Consider the following 25,193-nt stretch of genomic DNA (forward strand, 5'->3'; position numbering starts at 1 on the left):
ATATCAGAAATTTTATATGAGTCTCTTCACAAAAAAAATCACCAATTTATTTTGGATGACTTTAGTTGTCTAACTTAAAATCTACATATGTTGAAAGAGAGAAGGAGACAGAGTATGTGAGTCATGCAAATAAAAATCCCTTAATTTTCAAAAACATACATTTAGGAGTAAATAATTAAATAAAAAGAATTAATAATAGAATTCCATTGAATAGATAACCGTAGATGGCCTTGATCAACTCTGACAAAATTAAGTGAGTAACATGGTTAAGCATCACCTAGGTTCATATCAAGTCATCACATCATCATACCTTCCCTATATCCCTGTCATGAAATCAAGAAAGTATTTTATATCCAGAAATCTTTGTGGCATCATTTTCAGAAGTCAAACAAGATATGACACTGATATCTAGGAGCAAGATTTGGGGGATCTTCACATAGGGGATCTCTTTGAATATTTCAATCATAGACAAAGAGGGGCTCTTTGCTCCTGCTGTAGGTCCCATTACCAAGCTACTTTCACCGCACCCCTGGTGTGGGCCAGGGCTTTCAACCTGCCTTCAGAGCTGAGGTCTGCCCTGATGGCTGAGTCATGTCAGGCTCTCACTTTGGATCCCAGCCTTTTATTTATGACCATGTAGGTCTCTTTCATGAATCCTACCCCACTACATCTACCTATATTTTTAGACTGAGACAAGCTATGATCTCAACCAATACAATCACCTTGCTGGTCTTCACTATGCAGCTCACAGCAGACCAGTGTCTGTGCTGTTAGCTGTTATGTGACATGAAGCATGAGGTCAGAAGGCAACCACCTAATTTTCCATGCATAAGTCTAAATGAATGCACCTGAGTATGATGTGGTAAAAAAAAAAAAAAGAGAGAGAGAGAGAGAGAGAGAGAAAGAGAGATATTCTCCCCTTTCTCCTAGTAGGAAGGAGCCACAGTCACACTCAGCCTCCCACAAAACAGTAGCTTTCCCTCCCTGTGATGAGGACAGTAGATTCCCATTGTCCCCAAACTTACCAGGTGCAGGGCAGATGGCTTTTTCAAACAACTTCTCTAAACAACCCACATCCAAGCCTGGACTTCCTTGTGCCCAAATAGTCTACTTGCCCCACTGACCTAATTTCTCTCATGTCTTCCCTGTGAGAAGGAAAAGCAGCCATAACCACAGCACTTCGCCCTGGTGCACTCTGCTGGGTGGACCTTCTCTTGTTTCCCCTGAAAAGTCCATTCCTTAACCTATATCATGGGATTCTGGGATATCAGGTGACTTGGCAGAGCATGTGCATGTTTGATACTCATTTATTCAATATTCACTCAAATATGGAGTGCCTAATATGTTCAAGGAAGAAAATAAACAAAGAGACAGAAATACATGTGAGGTGGTGATAAATGTCATGAAGAAAAATGATGCAAGATAAGTGGCTAGAGAATACTGGGATGGGGGGTTGGGGGTACTATTACATAAGGTTTTCAGGCACAGTATTTTTAATTATGTGTCATTTGAACAGAGACCCAAAGGTAGTGAGGGAGAGAGCATAAGGATAAGACAAGAGCTTTCTAGACAGTTAAAAGGTACAAAGTCCCTGAGGCAGGAACAGGAAGGAGGCCAGTATGGCCGGAGTTGGGTGGGAGAAGGGGAAACTAGTGAGAAAGGAAGTCAGAGAGGTACTAAGGGGGCCGTGGAAGCCCCTATAAGGACTTCAGCTTTTTTTTGAGTGAGATAGGAAACCATTAGAAGGTGTTTAAAAAAATGTTCTGTCTTAGATTTTAACAGAATCACTCTGACTACTGTATGGTATACCAAATAGACTGTTGGGGCAATAGTAAAAATAAAGGGAGACTATGGCAATGATCTGGATGAGAGGTTACGGCCACATAGACTAGGCTGTGCCAGGGGAGGTGATGAAAAGTGGGCTGGGTTCTGGAAGTGGGTTGGATACTTTGAAGGTAGAACCAACAGGATTTGTGACAAACTGGATATGAGGCATGTGAGTAAAAGAGGATCCAAGGATGACAGCAAGGTTTGGCTGAGCAATTGGAAAAATGGAATTGCTATACTGTGATTCTATTTATATAAAAGTCTGTGTGTGCATATATGGGTATAAGCATAGAGAACAGTATGAAAAAATGGTAATAGTGGTTTATCTCAGAGCAGTGGGATGTCACATGATTTTTATTTTCTTCCTCATGGTTTTCTGCATTAAGTTTTTATAATGTATATACTAAATTTGTTAGATTTTTTAAAGATAAAACTCTTTTCTGTGGAACAAACAACAACAACAAAAGGAATGTAAAGACTGGAGCAGGATACAGGATACAAAGAAACGGGAATGGAAGAGACTGAGAAGTAAGTAGAAAGGCAAAGGGGGGCCCAAGAGAAATTCAAAAGGAGGACCTGAAGGATTTGGAAATGACTGGGAGGTGTCAGAAGATACTGGGTAGAACTCTGGAAATACAGGAGGGGGCTCAAGGAAACTGTAGAGAGATCTGAAGGTAGAGAGGAATGGAGAAAGTTGAGAGGAATAGGAGCAGAAGGGAGACCAATGAGACTGACAAATCAGGAGATGGGAAAGACCAGTGAGACTGATTAGGACTGGAGGAAAGGACGGCCCGAGAATAACAGTGGGCTGAAGAGTTTGGGAAGAACTGACAGAAATTAGAAGGGTCTGGGATTGTACAAGGAGGGATGAAGAATGGGGAATCAATGAAGAGTAATAGAGATTATGGGGAACAACGTGGGCACTTGGAGAAATGAACAGGAGGAACAAAAGAAAACACAGGCTTTGGAGCTGATAGCCTGTACTTCCCGGCTCTATCAATTCTTACCCCTGTGTGCCTGTTTCCTCACCTATAAAACAGAGATGATAATAATGCCTACCTCACAGGGTTATTATGAGGATTGAATGAGACAATCCACATTTAAAATTTAGAATATCACTGGGCATCCAGTAAGCACTCAATAAATGTTAGGAATTATTATTATGAGCAGCTTCTCAATTCAAAGAGAAGGCAGCTCAATAATAAAAATTTCACCTCCCATCAAGTATTTCATTCTATGCCTTTAATAAAGAGTAATTTTTCCTGAGAATGAGGATCTAGGAGGAAGGGAAACAAATCCAACCTGCTCTGCAGACTGGCCTAAAGTTGAGTCTTCTTCACCACTCAGGATAAAAAACGAAAGACCTTCATCCAGTGAGACTTCAGTCTGCAGATTAAACAATGGTAAACCAGTATTCAGTGTTGAAGTGAAAGCTTTTTCTGCTTTTAAGGGAAAGAAGTAGTTTTCTGTAATATGGTAATAGTAACTGTATCTTATTCAAGAACCAAAAGCAGTAGGAGAGATAGTATCAAGTTATATTTAACTTTGAGTCTGTTTGGCTCATGAATTATTTTTGTATTTTGTTTTGTTTTTAAGGTCCGGTAACTGTGATTTAAAAAAAATAATAATAAAATTGCAGCATTATTTCCAATAGCCAAGATATGCAAACAACTTAAGTGTCCATCAACCGATGAACGGACAAAGATTTACACACATACACACACACACACAATGGAGTACTATTCAGCCATAAAAAGAATGAAATCTTGCCATTTGTGACAACATGGATGGCCCTTGAGAGCATTATCCTAAGTGAAATAAGTCAGACAGAGAAAGACAAATACCATATGATCTCACTTATTGGTGAAATTTTTAAAAAGCAAAACAAAAAATCAAGCTCATAGATACAGAGAACAGACTGGTGGTTAACAGAGGCAGGGGGTGCAGGGGGCAGTAGGCAAAATGGGTGAAGGGGGTCAAAAGGTACAAACTTCCAGTTATAAAATAAGTAAGTCTTGGGGATATAATGTACAGCATGGTGACTAGTTAATAATGCTATATTGCATATTTGAAAGTTGTCAAGAGAGTAAAACTTAAAAGTCCTCATCACAAGAAAAAAACTTTTTTTTTATAACTACGTATGGTGACAAACGTTAACTAGACTTATTGTGGTGATCGTTTCCCAATATATGCAAATATTGAATCCTTATGTTGTACACTTGAAAGTAATATAACGTTATATGTCAATTATATCTCAATTAGAAAATTTTTAAAATTAAAAAATAAAAATATAGGGTCCAAATCTTCTCCATCTTCCCAATCTATCTCTTCACTCTAGTCAGAGTATTGAGAGCATTACCTTACAGTTAGATCAAAATGTGGACTCAGGGCAAACTCTTTTTTCTCTCCCTGTTTTTGGGTGCTCTCATGTATGAATGCACTCACATACAAGTATCACCCCACCCCACCAATAATCTTTTGTGAACTTAGAGATAATTAAAAGTATTAAAAGTGGCATATTCTTAGTGATGAACTTGCTTATAAATAGGCTCTCATTTTTCAATACTGTCAAGTCTGAATCTTTCAAATATAAATCACCTATCACTTCTTTGTCACACACATTTAAATGAACTGTTTTTAGAGAGGTTTGGGAGAGGAATCAGAAGGAAGGAAGGAAGGAAAGAAGGAAGGAAGGTAGGGAGGGAGGGAGGAAGGGAGGAAGGAAGGAAGGGAGAGAGAGAGAGGGAGGGAGGGAGGGAAAGAAAGGAAAGAAGGAAGGAGGCAATCTGCTAGTTTCTAGGAACCAAAGAATTCAAAAATATGTAAAATACAAAAGCTTATCCTACATCCTGTTTGTATCTACAATATCGCTGTCCCATTAACTTTAAAAGTTATGTACCTTTCAACAATACTGATATATAAATTGTCCATATATACTTTTACTTCCCTCTGTCTCTGCTCATTGCAAAATCATTTGCTAAAATCCTCAACTTCCTGAGCAGATATCCCTTCCTAGCAGTTTGTAATGGAAACTCTTAGAAGCCAATTTCTCTTTCTTTTTACCTCTTTTCTTAATATTCAATGGACTTATCTTGACAAACTTCTAATTTTTTACTATTCACAGTTAAATTAAATCAAAGTTAGGCTCACTTTTATTCATTTGCTGAATGAACAACATGTATACAATCATCTTTTTTTAGTCTGCTTTCACTATTAAATTTAATTAATTTTTACTAAGTACCCAAGAGGGACCCTGCAGTGAAGACAAAGATGAGTTTTTTAAAAACCCAAAATACATTCCTTACATTTTAAAATTTGAGAGTATTTTTAAAATACTCTCATTGCTTATGGCAGAAATGACTAGTTGTTCATTGCTGTCTTTTCTCCCATTTCTAATAATAGAACTTACTTTTAGCTGGATACAGAGACATTTTTTCCCACGTTCCTTTTAGTGGAAATAATGTGTGCAATTTTCAGGTCTTGTCCCGTAAGAGATCAATCTGCAATCCTATGGCTCTCTTCCTCCTCCCTTCCCTTTGGTTAGCAAATGAAGACACAGGAGCTTTGCCATTGGACTCAGAGATGGAAACTAAGTGTTGAAGATGGCAGAACTCTCCTAGTAGCCTGGACTACTTATCTATTACACTAGAGAGAAATAAAACTTCTATCTTAATTAAGACATTTTACTTTGAATCTTTTTGTTAAAGCTGCTTAGCCTTTACTCTAAATAATGCAGTTCGCCCAAGATGTGAGTGATTTTGTCATTTGAAGTTTCAAATATGTGATTACACATTGTATTTCAGAACAAAATCTGTAAGTCGGGGATCACCTATAATATTTTATTATAATTTTTTAAGATAAGAAATAATGTCAAGTAGAAATAGAGAGTGAGTAAATATTGGCATGAGAGATCTTTTTGGAGTGACAAAATGGTCTAAAATTGGATTATAATGTTGATTATATATTCTGTAAATTTACTAAAAATCATTGAATCATACGCTTAAAATGGATGAATTTTCACTATGTAAAGTACACCTCAATAAATCTGTTCTAAAAAGTTTTTTTAAAGAAGTTATTCACCTTAGACCACTGATACATCTTATTATCAATGAGCAGCTGAGTTGAAGATTTTTTGCCTTGATTAATCTGAAACACAATGTAAATAAATAGTATGGAAAACTTAATGTTCACAGATATAGACATAATCGTGTTCATAAGTCTTTTGCCCAAAATGGATAAAAACAAAGACTTCTCAATGTTTTTCTTTTAAAAAGTATATACATGTTTTCTCCTGAGATGTCAAATTTAGTTACCATAACCAAATCACTTAATTTTTCTTGGCTTCAAGTTTGGAAATAGAAAGCATGGAAAATAACTTGAAGCTTTTTGGATTTAAGGAGCTATATTAAAATAGAATTTTAGCTCTTTTTTGATAAAGAAAAGTTTATCATGATATATGTTGATTTAAACAGTAAATTTGAAAATAGGAAAGAAAAAATAATATTACCTTGGCATTTTTTAGCTTTTCTCTTACTTTGCCTCTCAGCGTTTCTATTATGTTTTGATTTTCTTCCATATTTAAATCTATCAAGAAGCCAACATAATATGGAGTTCATGACACTTTCTTATAATATAATTAAACAGCAATAGCATCAAAAGTACTTATTAAATAGCATGCATTTCTTTGGATCATGACAATTATGAAGACTGGGTCACTGCCCCATGAGAGCTTAGAACCTAGAAAATAAAGCTTAGAAACTTCCCCCTTTTCCATCTGGAATAAATACTCATGCATGGTCAGGACTGAATTTTGTAGTCAGGCTAAAAAAAAAAAAAAAAAAAAAGGTTCAGATAAGCAAACCTTTATCTTTTTCCTTTTAGGAAAAAAAATCCATGAAAACAGTAATATTCTATATAAACTGCTCTACAGTCCACAGAATATACAAATATCAAAACCAGTTTACTTCCACTTGCTTAAACTGAAGAGGAAGGAATCTGAAAAAAAGAGAGGTAAGTCTCCAAGCACCCATTTTAAGTACTTATGTCAGTTTTGTAAATTCAGTATAATACTGCCAGCTCTTAGAGGAAATGAAACAGTCTTGCTGGGTATAAAGAAGGCTCCATGCTGATTGGTGTATGGTCCAATTTAAACACACACCATGAGGTACATTTTCTGTATTGACATATGTTAACGTTTATCTCATACATATAATGCTTTAAAATCAGGCAAAACAGTGAGGATCGACCTGGTCTTGGTCACTTTCCTCTCAAAATTGTAGAAATGGTGAGACTAGATATTGATAAAAAATTGTGAAAATTTACCAAAATTTTCTGAAGAACAAAGAGTCTGTTGGAGACCATGATCACAAGTAACTAGTGCAGTAAATCCTGATTCTTCTGTTGACATAATTTTGTACACTAGCCTGGGTTAGGAAATGTATCCAGGCTTTTAATAAAAAAATATAGAGTTGGAAAAAAAAAAAAAAAAAAAAAAAAGAAGGCTCCAGCTGTTATGTGTACTCCAAGCCTCATGTTATTTTCTTCTCATCCACCAGATGATCTACTGTATGGATTGAGAAAGACAGGGGTTATGCAGTCCTAGGTACAATAGAAAATGGAGGACCTACTGGTCATTTTGCCTTGTATTTTTCTTTTTCTTCTCCCTGCCTTTGAGTAGTTAAAGGTTAAATAGAAAATGGTGGAAATAAAGGGTAAGCATAAAGCTAAATCAGTATAGGTCATGAGAATCTTCATTCTTAGTTGCAGTATTCCATGATAAAATTTAAAAATTATTAGTTGGTTTGTTTATACTCTATTCCCAGAACTTAGAATGACAGACGGCACATAGTAGGTGCTTAATAAATATTTTCTGGATAAATGAAGCAGGAGTCAACCATTATTTATATATTTTTCTCCCTGAGACCTGGAAACTTCCTGAAACAGGTTCTGTATCTCTGTATCTTTATGGTCTAACATAGCCTGAAGAACGAAAAGATTCTCCATGTTTGCAGAGAGAGAGAGAGAAAACAAAACTTAGTTTTATTACATGCACTAACTTTACCATTATTTCCTTATACCCACTTGTATTACATAGGAAGTTTAGTTTCTGTTTGAACTTATCCCTTAAGAAACTGTGTTCCCAAATGAAACCCTGGGATAGAATTAGTCATTTACATCTTTAAAAAATAAAGTCCAACAGTATTAGAGCTGTGGTATACTTATTGAGAACCTTTCTGGAGATGCTTGTCTACATTTTCTTCTACTGCAATGTTATCTGTGTCTTCTGATATCTGCAAAAAAAGGGGGGAAGGGTTACCTTGTATCTTTCTGTTTTGGCATTTAACATCTTTTCATAGGTTTATCAGCCCTTTGAAAGTCATCTCCTTTAAAATGACAATTCATATCCTTTGCCTGTTTTCTTAAATTTCATCCTTTTATCAATGGGTATGAGCTCTTTATATACGATAGATTTTTAAATTAAAAAATTGCTCTCTGTAATATCAAAAAGAACCTTTTAATGATAAAATCCAGTAGATAGTTGTTAGTGTTCATATACTGCCTACTTCATATACCTTTTAGGAGGGTCTAATGAGATCAAACATATGAAAATACTTTGAAACTCAACACTATATCAATGTTAGCTATTACCTGAGTACTCTGTAGCATCTGATAACTTTCTAAAAGCTTTCTATATCCTTTTCCTCTACCCTTCTACCTCTCTGGCCACTTATTCCTTGTATCCTTTCTTGGTCACACTTCTCCTCATAGCCTAAATGTGGGCACATTCCAAGCATTTGGAGAGTGCATGGATTCCCATGGCTTCCCAAATCTGTCTCCAACCTTGACTGCTCTCCTGAATACCATATTTCTAGTTGCCTACTGGTATTTCTAATTGAATGTACTACCATTATCAAAAATTCAATATTTTAAAATGAGCATTTATTTCTTTTACCACTTTTTAAACCTCAATATTCTAAAATTAAACCATACTAGCAATGTTAAATGTTTTTTTTAGAACAATATGGATGTTTTTCATTTTAAGTTGAAAAAATAGTATAGCAAAAGACTCCTTAAATAACAACTGTACATCCTAACCAAATTAATGTGCAGTTGGAGTGGGAAGAGCAAGCAGACACACATCAGATTTCCAATCACAGTAAAAACATGGATTCGTGTCAAAAGCCAAAGCAGGGTATACTGACATGATCACTGTAAGAGCTTAGTCTATAGACTTTCTGAAAGAACTCCAAATCCACCAGTGGTTCCTGTACCACACTTAAGAACTACTGAGTAAGGTCAGTATGAACTAAGATGTTCTGTTCTTACTAAACCTTCAGTATTTTCCTCAACAAAATTAAAAATACCTAACTTCACTCTTGACCAAGGAGACAGCAACCCTTGAAGGTGTGATGTGACATCAACCCCAGCAAGTGATTGATAGATGTCTCCTTCAATTCCCAATAATCTCACCAGCATTCTGGATATACTTTTCATAACTTCCCATCCCCATCTAGAAGGCAGGAATAAAATATGAATCTTAATTGGAGTTACTCTAGGTGACACGTAGATACCAGTCCTAAAAATGTTTCACTCATTCATTGATTAAAAAAAGAAAAACTTTTTTTTTTTTTTTTTTTTTTAGCAAAGCAGGAAATGGATTGTTGGCTGGTTGAGAGAACAGAGAAATAAATATTTAAATAAGGGAATAAATAAATAAATAAATATATAAATAACTCACCTCTAATACTCTTTATTACATAATTGACAGACCAAAGAGTATAATTCATCTGTAAACTCTCTTATTATTTTTTTAACATATGAACTGTACGATTTGTATATAGAACCAAATATATCACATTTTTTCAAGATTATCCTACATTTACAATTGAGCTATTTAGTATAATCAAAATCCTTACAAACTCCATTAATACCTTACTTTTCTAAAAATATCTTCTTTTCTCTTTGAAATCTTTTTCATGATGGTTCTTTCATTTCCACTTTCTAAATAAATAAGAAATATTTTTAAGAATTATATATCATATTACTGAGAGAAAACAATTACTTTGATACTTGAGATAAACATGCTATTTAAATTTTTTAATTTAACTAAAAACTAAACAAAGAAACACACTATTGCCTTTAGTATTTAATTGTTGATCACCTTTAGTATTTAACAGAAATTCTAGTTAGTCCAATAAGACATGTAAAAGAGTTAGAGGTAAAACTATTGGAAAGGAGACAACAGACTGATTTTTTTGTAGAGGGTAGGTTTTATACATAGAAACTCCAAGACACTCAATCAAAAAACTTTAGAAAAAATGAGAAAGTTGATAAGTGGCAGAATACAAGAGAATGTATGGCAAAGTTAACAGCTTCCCTATATGCTAATATAATAGAAAAAAATCACTTTCATAACAGCAATACAAAACTTTTTCAAAATACATAGGAATAACTTCAATGAAAATATTTGGGACCTCCCCCCCAAAAAAAGCATAAAACTTTACAGTGAGAAAAAAATCTGATTAAACAAAGAGATATTCCCTGGAGGCAGGAAAACTAGTTAAGAAGCCATTATAATAGTCCTGATGAGAGATTCTGGAGATCTGAATCCAAAAGTGGAAGCGGGAATGGAAGATGGAGATTCAGTTAAGAGGCAGAATTCACAGACTTTGGTGAGTAACTAGTTGTGTAGGACAAAGTGAGGGAGGAATCAAGGACTCTAAGGTTTGGGCTTGAGTAACTGAGAGGTAGTATCATTCTGAGTACTGTCGAAGATAATTGGGGAAGGGGTTAAAGAGTTCAGTTTTCAGAGGCTGCTTACGGGACATTAAGGTGAGAGGTCCAAAAAGTGATTAACAATACTGAACTGACTTGGAGCAGAAGAGAACCAGGTCTAAGTTAGCTAACTCCTTTGTTTAATCAGTAAAAAAAAGCATTTAAGAGATTGATTCTATGACTCTTGAAAAGAATCAACACCTTTAAGATTTTTCCCACCAACATACCAAGAATGGACACAACAGGAATAGAATGCTGGGAAAAGAGAATTTTGAATTTACTTTCCATTCTGCAAGAACTTCTAAAATGAACTTCAAATCAATACCTGGCTTACTGATGCCTACACCTGCAAATTTTATCTGCTAAAGCTACGGAAAACATTAGCAGTGGCACATTCTATAGATAGTTAAATTATAATAAATTATTAAATAAAAATCTTATTGTAGAAGAAATCATTAATCACGTTTTTTGCAGACCTGTAGATGTTTCTAAACGTTTATTTATCGTTTCATAAATACTATAAGATAAATAAATGATTACAGACAAAATAGTAGATAAAATTGAAGATCCGGATGAAAATTGCATTTGCCCTATTGAAAAATCACATGTGGAAGTAAGGAAAAATTATGACTCAGACTTCCACCTTCTTACAGAAATTCAACTTTCTGTGTTAAAAAACTGGCTCCAGGGGCTTCCCTGGTGGCGTAGTGGTTGAGAATCTGCCTGCCAATGCAGGGGACACGGGTTCGAGCCCTGGTCTGGGAAGATCCCACATGCCGCAGAGCAACTAGGTCCATGAGCCACAGTTGCTGAGCCTGCGCATCTGGAGCCTGTGCTCGGCAACAAGAGAGGCCGCGATGATGAGAGGCCCGCACACCGCGATGAAGAGTGGCCCCCACTTGCCACAACTGGAGAAAGCCCTCGCACAGAAACGAAGACCCAACACAGCCATACATACATACATACATAAATAAATATTAAAACTTAAAAAACAAACAAACAAAAAAAAAACAATAAGGAATTTCTAAAAAAAAAAAAAAAAAAAACTGGCTCCAACAGTTAAATCCAATATTCTCTTCAAGGATATTGCTAATTTACAATTCTTGTAGTTACAGCTTTTTCTAAAAGATAAGGAAATTGAAGATTAGCTATTTTTGTATCAGATGAACTGGAGGTCCACAGTCAAAGCCTGAGAATTAAAGTGAAGTAATTCATTCAACCTTTTCTGGTCCATACCAAACAGAAGGCAATTTTTATAAGTGTTTTATAAGTATAAATGTTTGCCCCTTGCTTGGCATTTAGAAATCTCTGGGTTCTGCAAATACATCCAGCAATGCCTTTATCACTATGGTGATTCCTGAAATAAAAATTCCTAAAGCCTATTCTATGTTGTGTGTAAATTTAACTTAACATTCAACCACCTGCCACTTGGTTTCAGGAGTGTTAGCAGAACAAAATTACAGGAAAATCTCTAGTGTATGAAATGGTCACAAAATGCATATTCTGGTATCTAATAATATTTCTTTGGTTAAGTATAAACTAACTAGAAATTTGTTTTTCCTTCAGTTTTTCCCCAGCTCTTGTTGAAAATAACTTCAAATGTATTAATCCACTTTTCTTCCTTAGCAGAACAGAATTCAGTCCAAAACCCAGTTTCATCTTTATCTTTGTTCATTTATCGTCACATAGTATCATGAATCCTTTCTGAACTCCCTTATAGCAATGTTTAACAAATCATGTTCTCCCAGATTTCTTTGATTTGAATGGGGATGCTATGCGAAAAAATTAGTCTCATTCAAAGTTATGATAAAATTAAAGCAATGGATAGCACTTTTTCAAAATAAAAATTTATTAAATACATGTCACCAGCTACCCTTTACTGGTACTGGGATATGGAAAAGGTGGAACTTAACCAAAATATTCCACAATTAAGTGTGACACAGCATTATTTCACAGTGTTTCACAAAAAGTATCAAGATTTCCAGGTGTTCCATTACCTAAGTTTAAAAATTAATATCTTTTAGTTAACTGTGATCTTATTTTCTAAAATGAAAACCTAGGAACCAAAGTTCTGACAAAGAATTTTCTGATCTGTGAATTTGTACACGTCTCTGAAAGGCATCAAAACTAAATCATCCATTGCTCTCAGGACTAAGCCGGAAATCATCACAACCTGCTTCTGTAGGTCAAGAAAGACTGGGTCCACTTCCCTTGAAACTTGTGGTTATAAAAATTGAGGGCTTCCCTGATGGCGCAGTGGTTAAGAATCAGCCTGCCAATGCAGGGGACACGGGACTCTATCCCTGGTCTGGGAAGATCCCACATGCCGCGGAGCAACTAAGCCCGTGCGCCACAACTACTGAGCCTGCGCTCTAGAGCCCGTGAGCCACAACTATTGAGCCCACGTGCCACAACTACTGAAGCCCACTCGCCTAGAGCCCATGCTCCGCAACAAGAGAAGCCACCACAATGAGAAGCCCACGCACTGCAATGAAGAGTAGCCCCCGCTCGCAGCAACCAGAGAGAAGCCCGCGTGCAGCAACAAAGACCCAATGCAGACAAAAATAAAATAAATAAAATAAAATAAATTTTTTTTAAAAATTGAATAAGTGACAAAACAAATTATAAAAACTGTAGTATATTTTGAAACATTATATCCAACACACAATGCAATGTAATTTTGCTACCCACAAGTTCATCATAGGATTGATAAAAATGTATTAATTCATAGAGCAACAAGGGCCATGAGGTCCAGAAACTGGACACAAGTAAGTCCTGTGATGTTATCTTTTATTTAAACCTGAAGATGTATCTTGGGTGCCTGTACTTATAGTCTCCACTGGAGAGAAACTCAAAACAAAGGCCCTTTCTGTAAGTGAGGCCAAAAGACGCTTGTGTCCACTTCCCCACCTAAGCCCTGCTCACCACTCTCTCATAAACCTTCAACTATACCCAGACCAAACTCTTCTTTATACTCTCCGCTAATTTCATCGTTTGATTTTTCCAGCTTCTCCCGTAATCTAGAGCATTCCACATTTCAAAGCCGGATTCAAACCCCACATCTTCCAGGAAATTTTTTCTGACTCTGGTCCTTCTGTGACCTCCACTAGCACTAATAATACGTAGTTTTTGTTCATTACAGTCTACCTTACAAGGCCACTTGCTGCTTACCCTACAGTGGGCTGGGGCATGAACTCATCTTCTACCCTCCACGAATCCTAGCAAGGTGTTCAGCACACAGTAGGGACTCAATAAATAATACGGACCCGGATTCGAAGCAAATCAACCACTGCTCTCGAAAGCTATACAATGGAGTGGTTCTCAACCCTATTAATTCCCAAGAGGATGACTAATGGGTCGGCCAGGTCCCAGGGACTACAAGTCCCAGTGGCCCATGCGGGTCTGGCCCTCGTAGCCGGGGAACCCCGCTGGCTTTTACCACAGAGCCGGTCTCCAACCAGACCAAATACTGGAGCGTCTGACAGGGAAGGGTGGGGAGGCTTTCTGAGGCAGTAAGATATTCACCTGGATGGACTGCACTTTTGCTACGTCTGAGCAGCGAAGGCAGGACGCACCGTTCACCGCATACTCAGAGGTCACCAACCGCCCAGCAGCGCTCCCGACGTCCGCTCCACAAGCTAGCCGGGCGCTTGCTCCTCGGAGCTGAACTTCGAGGCGGTTCGGGAGCATGCGCGGTGCGGCCCCTCAGCCGGTCGGGCCCGGCGAGCGCTAGGAGCCGATGCCTTCGGGAATCTTCCGTGCGCTACGTCTGCTCACCCGGCTGCGTGGGCTTGGGGCTCGGCCCGGTCTCCGCCTAGAGCGCCCGGCGGGAGCCACGGGCTTCGGTCACCCGCCGCCTGCGTCTGTGCTCCAGTGGCCGCAACTGCCCCGGCGGCTGTTCTGGAAGAGATCTGAGAGCGGGGTGGCCTGGGTCGTGAGAGCCCCGCACTTCTCGCGTTGTGGTGAAGAAGAAGCGTTATTCCCAAGGGGTGAGTATCGGCCGCGCGCTCCCTGGCCGGCGCGGGCCCGCGGTGACCACCGGACTCGCCTCTGAGCGGGTGTTCCCGGGGGAGGATGCTCCCGAGCCCGCCGTGGAAGTGCGGTCGCCCGCGCCGTCGAGATGCGCCCCGGAGCCTGTGACCCGCGTGCGGGGCGCCGAGGAGCGCGAAGACCCGGGTCGCCGGCGGGACCTGCCTCTCTGCCTTGCCCCGAGGAGAGAGGTTCTTAGAGTTCAGGGGCTTTGGATGTGGCATCTGAAAGAGCGCCCCCAATATGCGAGGGGTTCTTTTTCTTTCCAGAGCTTGCTATTAGTGTAACCAATTGAATTATTTTGCACTCTTAAAATAGGGCATGCTGTGCACAAAAATAAACTCCAAATGGATTAAAGACCTAAGTGTAAGGCCAGACACTATCAAACTCTTAGAGGAAAACATAGGCAGAACACTCTATGACATACATCACAGCAAGATTCTTTTTGACCCAGCTCCCAGAGAAATGGAAATAAGAACACAAATAAACAAATATGACCTAATGAAACTTAAAAGCTTTTGCACAGCAAAGGAAACCATAAACAAGACCAAAAGACAACCCTTAGAATGGGAGAAAATATTTGCAAATGAAGCAACTGACAAAGGATTAATCTCCAAGATTTACAAGCAGCTCATGCAGCTCAATAACAAAAAAACGAACAACCCAATCCAAAAATGGGCAGAAGACCTAAATAGACATTTCTCCAAAGAAGATATACAGATGGCCTACAGACACATGAAAGAATGCTCAACATCATTAATCATTAGAGAAATGCAAATCAAAACTACAATGAGATATCATCTCACACCGGTCAGAATGGCCATCATCAAAAAATCTAGAAACAATAAATGCTGGAGAGGGTGTGGAGGAAAGGGAACTCTCTTGCACTGTTGGTGGGAATGTAAATTGATACAGCCACTATGGAGAACAGTATGGAGGTTCCTTAAAAAACTACAAATAGAACTACCATACGACCCAGCAATTCCACTACTGGGCATATACCCTGAGAAAACCATAGGTCAAAAAGTGTCATGTACCACAATGTTCATTGCAGCTCTATTTACAATAGCCAGGACATGGAAGCAACCTAAATGTCCATCGACAGACGAATGGATAAAGAAGATGTGGCACATATATACAATGGAATATTACTCAGCCATAAAAAGAAATGAAATGGAGGTATTTGTAATGAGGTGGATGGAGTTAGAGTCTGTCATACAGAGTGAAGTAAGTCAGAAAGAGAAAAACAAATACAGTATGCTAACACATATATACGGAATCTAAGGAAAAAAAAAAAAAAAGGCCATGAAGAACCTAGTGGCAAGACGGGAATAAAGACACAGACCTACTAGAGAATGGACTTGAGGATATGGGGAGGGGGTGGGGTGAGATGTGACAGGGTAAGAGAGTGTCATGGACATATATACACTACCAAATGTAAAATAGATAGCTAGTGGGAAGCAGCCGCATAGCACAGGGAGATCAGCTCGGTGCTTTGTGACCACCTAGAGGGGTGGGATGGGGAGGGTGGGAGGGAGGGAGATGCAAGAGGGAAGAGAAATGGGAACATATTGTATATGTATAACTGATTCACTTTGTTATAAAGCAGAAGCTAACACACTATTGTAAGGCAATTATACTTCAATAAAGATGTTTAAAAAAAAAAAAATAGGGCATGCTGGACATGCGCACTTGTGACATGTCATCTTTGCTTAATGAAAGAAACAACTTACATTGATTTATTTTCTTTTCCCAGTGACTCACCTCGTGTTAAAATAACGAGTTAAATAAAATGTTCCGTAACTTGTCCTGGGAAACTCTGGCGGGGGCGAAGTGAGGAAACTTGCTAGTATGGAAAGCAGCACAGCAGTATTATGTACGCTTTCATTTATTCAGATGTTCAGCAAATGTTTAATGGCCGCTTTCTGTGTGAGGCGTTGTGCTTAGCGCTTTAATCCTAGAGAAATTTAGAAAGTGTTTAAAACTTCTAACAAACCTTGTACATTTGGGGAAGGGGAGATGTGGGAGTAAAGAAACTGCTGCAAAACTAATGTTCCAGGTTATATTGGTACATTATGGCATAAGTACAAGTAGAACTGAAGTTCCATTCACCTTATAATCTGAAATAATGCATACGGATAAATGTGTCCAAACCTTGAAATCATTTGGCCAAACTGTCATACTGAATAAAATCCTTGCAGGGTCTCCCATCTTTCTAGGGCTCTTCTGGTATAGGAATTTAGGAACAATGAGAGTGGAGAAAGAGAAGATGTCTAGAAATATTGGGTTGGCCAAAAAGTTCCTTTGGTTTTAAAGTAAAAATAAAAGATACATATTTCATTTTCACCAAGAACTTTATTAAACAACGTATTCACCGTTTTGTTCCACTACCTTCTGCCATTTTTCAGGCAACTTCATAATTCCACCTTCCCAAAACTTTTTATCATTTTGAGCAAAGAACTGTTCCAGGTGCCTTGTACAGTCTTCCAGGGATTTGAAATTTTTTCCATTAAGAGAATTTTGTAAAGACCTAAATAATTGGAAATCCGAAGGTGCAATGTCTAGTGAATACGGCGGATGAATCAGAACCTCCCAGCCAAGCTGTAACAGTTTTTGCCTGGTCATCAAAGACATGCGGTCTTGCGTTATCCTAATGGAAGATTATGCGTTTTCTGTTGACTAATTCCAGACGCTTTTCGTCGAGTGCTGCTTTCAGTTGGTCTAATTGGGAGCAGTACTTGTTGGAAATTAATCGTTTGGTTTTCCGGAAGGAGCTCATAATAGAGGACTCCCTTCCAGTCCCACGACATACACAACATCACCTTCTTTGGATGAAGACAGGCCTTTGGTATGGTTGGTGGTGATTCATTTTGCTTGCCCACAATCTCTTCCATTCCACATTATTGTACAGTATCCACTTTTCATCGCCCGTCACAATTTGTTTTAAAAACGGAACGTTTTCATTATGTTTAAGTAGAGAATCGCAAGTGGAAATATGGTCAAGAAGGTTTTTTTGGCTTAACTTATGTGGAACCCAAACATCAAAGCGATTAACATAACCAAGCTGGTGCAAATGATTTTCAGTGCTTGATTTGGATATTTTGAGTACGTCGGCTATTTCCCACGTCGTAAAATGTTGATTGTTCTCAATGTCTCGATTTGATTGCTATCAACTTCAACTAGTCTACCCAACCACGGAGCATCGTCCAGTGAGAAATCTCCTGCACGAAACTTCGCAAACCACGTTTGACATGTTTGATCAGTCACAGCACCTTCTCCACACACTGCACAAATCTTTTTTTTTTGCATTTCAGTTGCATTTTTACCTTTCTTGAAATAATAAAGCATAATATGCCAAAAATGTTGCTTTTCAGCAACATTTTGCATTTCGGCAAAATGGCTACACAAAAATTCACCAATTTTGATGAGTTTTTTTTAATGCACACTGATATGACTGTTGTCACAATACAATCTAACAAAATTGTTTCAAAGGAAGTTAAAAACAACTAAGTGCTACCAGAGCCATCTTATGGAAAAAACCGAATGAACCTTTCGACCAACCCAATACATCTCTTAAATAGCAACATTATAGAGTATGTGTGCATATGCAAATGATATGTACTCTGTGGTGTTCTTTAAGTACACCTAACTCCTGGAATCATTATTATACAGTGGTACATGTTTTTAAAAATACATATAGCATGTATTTACTGAGATGCATTATTATAACTACACCTAATTGTTATGAACTATATAGGCCCAAATAATGAACAGGCTAAATAGAGGTAGGATTTGAGCTCTAATCGTAGACATAGTTCAGAGGGGGAAAAAAATCAACCCTAAATATATTCAAGTTTAAAGAGCATTATGTGTTTTGGGGGGAAGAAGAGGGAAGCAGTATCAGTCCAGCGGATATCTCAAACTAGTGGGCCAAATCTCATTTGCCAAAGTGTTTTGATTCAGTTTTTTGTTTTTTGTTTCTGTTTTTGTTTTAATTAATTAATTAATTTATTTATTTTTGGCTGTGTTGGGTCTTCGTTTCTGTGCCAGGGCTTTCTCTAGTTGCAGCGAGCGGGGGCCACTCTTCATCGCGGTGCGCGGGCCTCTCACTGTCGCGGCCTCTCTTGTTGCGGAGCACAGGCTCCAGACGCGCAGGCTCAGTAGTTGTGGCTCACGGGCTTAGTTGCTCCGTGGCATGTGGGATCTTCCCAGACCAGGGCTCGAACCGGTGTCCCCTGCATTGGCAGGCAGATTCTCAACCACTGCGCCACCAGGGAAGCCACAGTTTTTTGGGTTTTTTTTTTAAGTTGCTGTCATTTGAAGGTCAGGAGACTTAACCATAAAAGTCTATATTTCTGAAAAATCAGATTTAGAAAAACCAGATCTGTACATGGCAGTCATCCAAGGCAATAGTCAGTTGTAAGTGATTTGCAGCTCTCTTCGCTATGAACAGAAAGCCTCTCCAGTTGTCCAGTCCTCCAATTTACCATCACCCCCCTCTGGCCTCTTCAGCACTGAGGCTTAGTGTAAGTTACCTTTTCATTTTATCGTTTCTTTATTTGGGGCATGTTTTACTTAGGTGTGTCAAACGCCTGCCTGGCGTTTGAATTTGCAACTCCATCTATATAGGGTAAGAGGGAAGAAGGACCTTAATTTATATTACTTGTTTCCAGAATAAAGTGTCATATCGAGTCCTCCAGACAGTGCTGTGAAGGACTGTTTTGTCAGGAGGTGCGGTTACCTTCCGTGATGTCAGCCTCAGAAGATGAATCTGCCTCAGATATCCCTAGAGTCCTTTAACTCAGTAAGCTGCAGTTTCGTCATCTGAACAACCTGGATGATCATAATATTCCCTCTCCTGCCTGCCACCTGAGATTATGGTGAAATGTGACCGTGAAATATGAAAGTGCTTTTTTAAATGTAAAACCATTAAACAAATTAGTTGCAATAACTCTAAAGCAGCAATTTTCTTATCTGGAGGTACAGATTTACTTTTACCTCCCAGTGACCTCTCTTCCCAAAGTGGGGGAGGGGGAGGGGAAATATATGGCCACAGACAAGAGATACTCTGATTGGGGTTGATTTAGAAAAGAACAAAAAAAAATGTACAATTGCCCTTTTAAATTATAGAATATTTTGACATGAGGGGTTTTTTTGGGGGGGAGGGGGAGAGGGAGAGGGATGATGGTAGTAAAAGAGAGAAGATGAGAGAGAGGTGAGAAATGACCTTTGCTAAACCCTGCTGCTTAACATACTTTGATCGCATCAGATTTGAACTATTATAGTCATCTAAATTTGGAGACAGATGGTCTGCTTTTGTTTTTTGAAATAAAAATTCATTTTCCCATGGATTTCTGAAGTTTTTAGAAATGTATTTCAGAGATGTTCTCTGTTTATTTGATCCAAATGGAAAACTCTTTTATTAAGCTCTCTGCCTTATTTCTTTACTTTGAGAAACTTTCCTCATATAAGAGCAATTCCTGGTAGTTACACTTTGGATCCACTCTTTCCAAGTAAAATTCTGTTCTTTGCTATATTTGTATCCTAGTGGGATTATATATGTTGTAACAGAATAACCATACTGAGTTCTATACTCATATCCAAAACAGTTGGGATCTTCAATTCCATACAGCTGTGTCTCCCTCTTACTCTACTTATTTGCCCATTTTTCGGAGCTTTTCTGTCACAAAACCAGAGGGTCTGCCATGAGAAGGGCAGTTGTAGCCCAGTATGGGGATGAGGGGGATGAAGTCCCTGAATCCTGAAAATTGGGAACAGAGTACTGTCATACATCATTCTTGCCAAACATTGGGTGAGTTTAAGCTGGGACCTCACTCTCTAATGTAAATATTCAAAATTGATTTATATTTTTAAGTAGTGTTCTATAAATGTACTATCTAGAGTTTAAAATACTGTTTTATGTTCCAAACTATACTCATGCTTCAAGGGGTAACCTTTAGTTCTCCTTTGAAATTTACAGTTATCTTGTGTGAGTCTCTGATGGGTTTTTAAGCTTTGATTTTATTTTCTAAATGTATATATTAATGACAGAAGAGTATAAACATTATTAATCTTTTCATTTTGAGATTCATTAATTGCCTGAGTTTCTTAGAGTTTTTATCTTTTAATAGTATAGCCACCAAAACTAATACTGATGTTTAACCTTAATAACCAAATAAAGTCCCAATGTCTTTGGCAGCTCTGCACCGAAACAGTATTATGAAAGTTTCGTTTAAGATCCAGAGATCAGTAAATCCTACCCTGCCTCTAGTTTCTGTCATACTTGGTAAACACCCAGAAAACTTCATGTGTATCACAGGTTCAGCACCCCAAATTCCCTGAACTGACTGTCTGCAGGACCATAACATCTAAGACTGTTCAGTATTAAAAATCCTAAAGTCTGACCTTCTCCTCTCCTTCTTCTCTTCTCCTTCTTCATCTCTCCCTCTCCCTTATTTTTCTATACTTAATCCCTCACCTTATGAATACCCTGTCTCTTGACTACCATTTTATCATCGGTAGTCTCTGTCAATAGATTAACTTTCTTCCTTGTCTAGCCACATTACTTGGTTTATTATTTATTCACACCAGTATCTAAACTTTCCTTGCCTTTTGTCTTTCTTCCACTTTTTCCCAGCATACTCTCCACTCTAGTTCAGTTTAGCCATTTGCTTTTTCAACAGATATATATATATAAATGTAACTAAATTCTAGTAGTGAAAATCACATAACCAGATTATTGTGGTGATGATATGTCATGGTCTATAATGTAGCTAGCCATTCTTTCCTTTTCTTACCCACAGCTACTGTTCTTTTATCATTCCTTAAACTTTCTACCCCACTTTTTTTTTAAAAACAAAATTCACATTTTGTTTAGGTTGAAAAAAACTATACAAAATTGATTTTCTTCACCAAAAATTACAGCAATATTTTCTGTATTATTCCTAGAAACCACAAAACACTTATTTTTGTAGGTTTTCTAGGTTTTGCTTGTAAATCAAGATGAGGCAGTAGATACAGTCATGGAAAAAGACAGAAAAAAACAGGCAAATCAGTTGTCAGTATGCATGGCCTCTGATCCTGTCTTGACCATGAAACAGAAGTGTTCAACATATACCTGCCAAAAAGCTTATGAAGATGTAGGCTCAATAAAGGAATATAAACAACAACCAGATGTGGAAAAACAATGGCAGGCTCTTCCATTCAAACTTTAACTATAACTTGTTCCTTTAACTTCATTTGATAAAGACAAAATCTACACTGAAATCCTTGTTTGGCAAGCTCACATGTTTCTCTTACAGTCTGATAATTTTCTTAACAGTCCCTTACAGATTTTTAACAGCATACTTAAAACTCCTACTATTCAAAGGTCAGTCGTGAGCTTCATTGTAATGTTTATAAAATGTATTCCTTCCTCCCATACCTCCTCAAAAGTTATTTCTTCAAAGAACTGATAACTCAATACCTGACAATTGGATCCACAGTGATAAATGTTAATGTCTAAAATGACTTAACTAATACAATTCCAAAGTGCCATTAGCAGAGATCACACAGTGTAACATGGTACTTTCAATGCTATCTTCTGGAAGAACAGTTAGGTCTCCAAAGCATGGAACTTCAAACAGGCCATTTAAACAGGCAGATTATCAATGACTAATGTACTCAATGGGAGGCCTACAGGTCAAGATATTCAGTGATTAAGTGGCCTACGTACACCTTACAACTTTTCTGTAAGGTATTTTAAGATTTCTTACAGATTTTTTAAAATATCAAATATAAGAGAGAGCCTATTTTAAAAGTCTCTTAGGTATTTTCAATGGTTTCTGAATTATCTATAGGAAGCTCTGACTTACTTGTATAGAGTTTGATATATGTATCCACCATTAAATCCAAATCGTGTTTTGTATCCAAATTTATGTTCAGCAAAGCCAAGTTACTTGACCTTTGGTCTGTCAAAGTGTTCCTCAGGTATGCTTTGAGACGCTTTTGCCGATTTTCATAGCGTTCATTCTCAACCTTCATCACAGGAAGAATACGTAGGACCTTCAGCAATGCATAAACATTAGGAAAATCTTGATGTCTGCCAGATGAAGAGCTTCATAAATAGTGGATGGAAGTTCTATATTTTTCCCTCTGTGTTTCCACTTGATTCTCCAACAATGCAGCTCAGCAGAGAGTGTGTCAGGATTAGGTAAATCACTTCTGTGCATGTCAGCATGATGCTCCTCTAATGTATTGAATTTGAGCTGTCCCATGACAGAGGGTACCAGACATAAGCATTTAAGAGCTCTGAGGTGCTGTTCTGAGAATATATCTTTCAGTTCCTGAATAATGTGTTCCACTGTTGGAACACTTAAGGGTTTCTTTATAGTAACTCTCAGAGGTTAGCTGAGATTCCAGGTTACTGTGCTGAGCTCTGTGCAATTTCCCTGGGAGTTTCATCTGAATATCAAGTTTGGTTGCCAAATTTGTGGCTTCCTCAAACCAAAATTCATGATAAACTTCGATATTTTCCATCACTTCATTCAGTGAATGCAGCACTGCAGTCAAACTACTGGCTGCAGAGAAGACATCAGAAGTTTGCCCCTGAAGATTTTTCCCAAAGGCTCTTGTAAAAGATAGAACATTTTTAAGAACAACAATGGTAACGATGAAATCAAAATCTGTTACCGCACTATAGAGTACAAATGCTCGGCCAGCTATACAGTTATTCCATCTAACATTTGTGTCACTATTTATACCATCTAAACATAAAACAAGTGCTTGTAGGAGATCCACTAAGATTTCAAAAGCATCATGCCTGCCTGTCCACTGGAGAATGGCAAATTTCCTTCAGTTCTTTGCCCCTTTCTTCATTGTTGTGAAAGAGGATAGAAATTACATTGTCAAGCTCTAAAAGCAGTTGTGGTGATGGATGGAAAAAAGAACAAACTTCCTCAATTGTTCCTAATGCGACAGATACTCCCATAACAGGCAGTGATCTTGTCAACCACATATTTAAGGCACAGGAAGAGCAGTGTGTGTAGATAGCTTGGGGATATTTCTCTAAAAGTCTAGAAGCAACAACTTTCATTTTGGAAGAAAATCCACTGGACACAATGTAAGGCTGGCCGCAACAGTTCTCCATGTTTAATCCCCACTTCTCAGTTATCGTAGTGTGAAATTTCACAGCCAAAATTTCTGCATCAGCTTCATAAGGCAGGAAGCCCACAGATTCCTCTCTCAGGTTGTGAGCTTCGTCAACAAACCTCACCAACACAGGCAGGTGCTCTTCCCCTGCTGTGTCCACCACATCGTCAGTGATGATGGAAAAGAAGTGAGAGTCTCCCACTTCCCTGAGGGTTTCTTGCCGAATGCAGCTCTCACAGATCTCTAGCATCTGTTTCTGCTGTGTTTTCGAACGGAACAATGTGTTAACTGCTGTTGTCTCAAAGCGCTTTCTCAGAACCTCTTCGCCAGAATTGATCCGGCACTCAGGCAGTGCTTGAAAGTTATCAGGAGTAAAGAGATCTTCTGGGATTTCATCAGCTTCATGTCCATCCAGAGGTATGTTCTGTTTTTCCATAAGAATCAAAATTTCAAATAAAGATTTTAAGTATTGTTTTCCTTCTCTTCAAGGGTTAAGGGTAAAATGTCTTCATCCTGCTCTTCACCCCCTTCTTCTGCACTGGGGTTCTGAGCATTGCTGTTGTTTATTTCCTTATGTTTTGGTTCCTGTTAAGAGGTTTCACCAATTTTCTTCTGTTTCAGTGTCCTGATTTCATCTTCACTCAATTCTTTTATTCGTTTTCTGTGTCTACTGTGTGGATTATTCAAATGGCTGGTAAGATCAAATGTTGTTGGTATTGCATTATATCGAAGAACTGTCCTATAAGGACTCTCCCAATGACTTCACAAGTATCTGCTTCAGTTAATTTTGAGAAATAAAATAACCCAATCATTCTTTAGTTTTCTGATGCCTCTGCAAAATGTATAGTTCTACAGGTCATATAAGTCTCAAAGTGTCTGGCACACAATCGATAATATTTAGTTGATCGGATGTTTTATCTTCTAAGTCTGCTCTCTTACAATTCTCCACCCACTTCTGGCATCTGGCTGGATCCCGCCAGAACGTGAAAAAGGCCAGGTCCGACTGCGTGCTCTTCCACGTGCAGTTGGGGGCCTCGCAGAAGTTCGGCATCGTTGTCTGCCAGCCGGCCGGCCCAGCCCTCCCCTCCCCGCCTCCTCAGGGCGGCCAGCCCGCCTGTCTGGGCCGGGAAGTGGAGCCGGCCCTCCTTAGGGCCTGCGCGCCGTGGGGCGGGGCCTCTACCCCACTTTTGACCTTGTACTTTCAGCTGCTGGCATTGCTTTCTCGGGGGAAGTAGACTCTCAGTCATGAACTGCAGCACTGACTGCCAGGCCAGCTTAACTTCATCAACAGATATCCTTCTCTCCTCTCTCAGATGAAAAGGTACCCTTTTTTTCTACACAGCTGATCTTATATGTGTCCTAGATTCCATCCATTCTGTCTCTCCTGAGGCCTTGTTTCATCATTTAACCTTTTCTTTTATCTTCAGTATACC

At 38.4% G+C, this 25,193-nt stretch overlaps 1 protein-coding gene and 1 pseudogene across 1 annotated transcript in view; both read right to left on the bottom strand.

Moving 5' to 3' along the window:
- The window catches only part of CC2D2B (coiled-coil and C2 domain containing 2B), a 109,179-nt gene extending 94,961 nt beyond the window's left edge, over positions 1 to 14,218 (bottom strand). The window contains 7 exon segments of the mRNA XM_059899697.1: positions 3,130 to 3,213; positions 3,966 to 3,984; positions 5,915 to 5,973; positions 6,335 to 6,411; positions 8,057 to 8,117; positions 9,764 to 9,828; positions 14,128 to 14,218. Of these exon segments, the coding sequence (XP_059755680.1) occupies positions 3,130 to 3,213; positions 3,966 to 3,984; positions 5,915 to 5,973; positions 6,335 to 6,411; positions 8,057 to 8,117; positions 9,764 to 9,805 (342 nt within the window). The 5' untranslated portion in view covers positions 9,806 to 9,828; positions 14,128 to 14,218.
- Positions 14,219 to 22,434: 8,216 nt separating this feature from the next.
- Positions 22,435 to 24,811, bottom strand: LOC132350518 (52 kDa repressor of the inhibitor of the protein kinase-like; annotated as a pseudogene).
- Between the last annotated feature and the right edge of the window lie 382 nt (positions 24,812 to 25,193).

Source organism: Balaenoptera ricei, chromosome 16 (assembly GCF_028023285.1).
Source record: "Balaenoptera ricei isolate mBalRic1 chromosome 16, mBalRic1.hap2, whole genome shotgun sequence".
Lineage (NCBI taxonomy): Eukaryota > Metazoa > Chordata > Mammalia > Artiodactyla > Balaenopteridae > Balaenoptera > Balaenoptera ricei.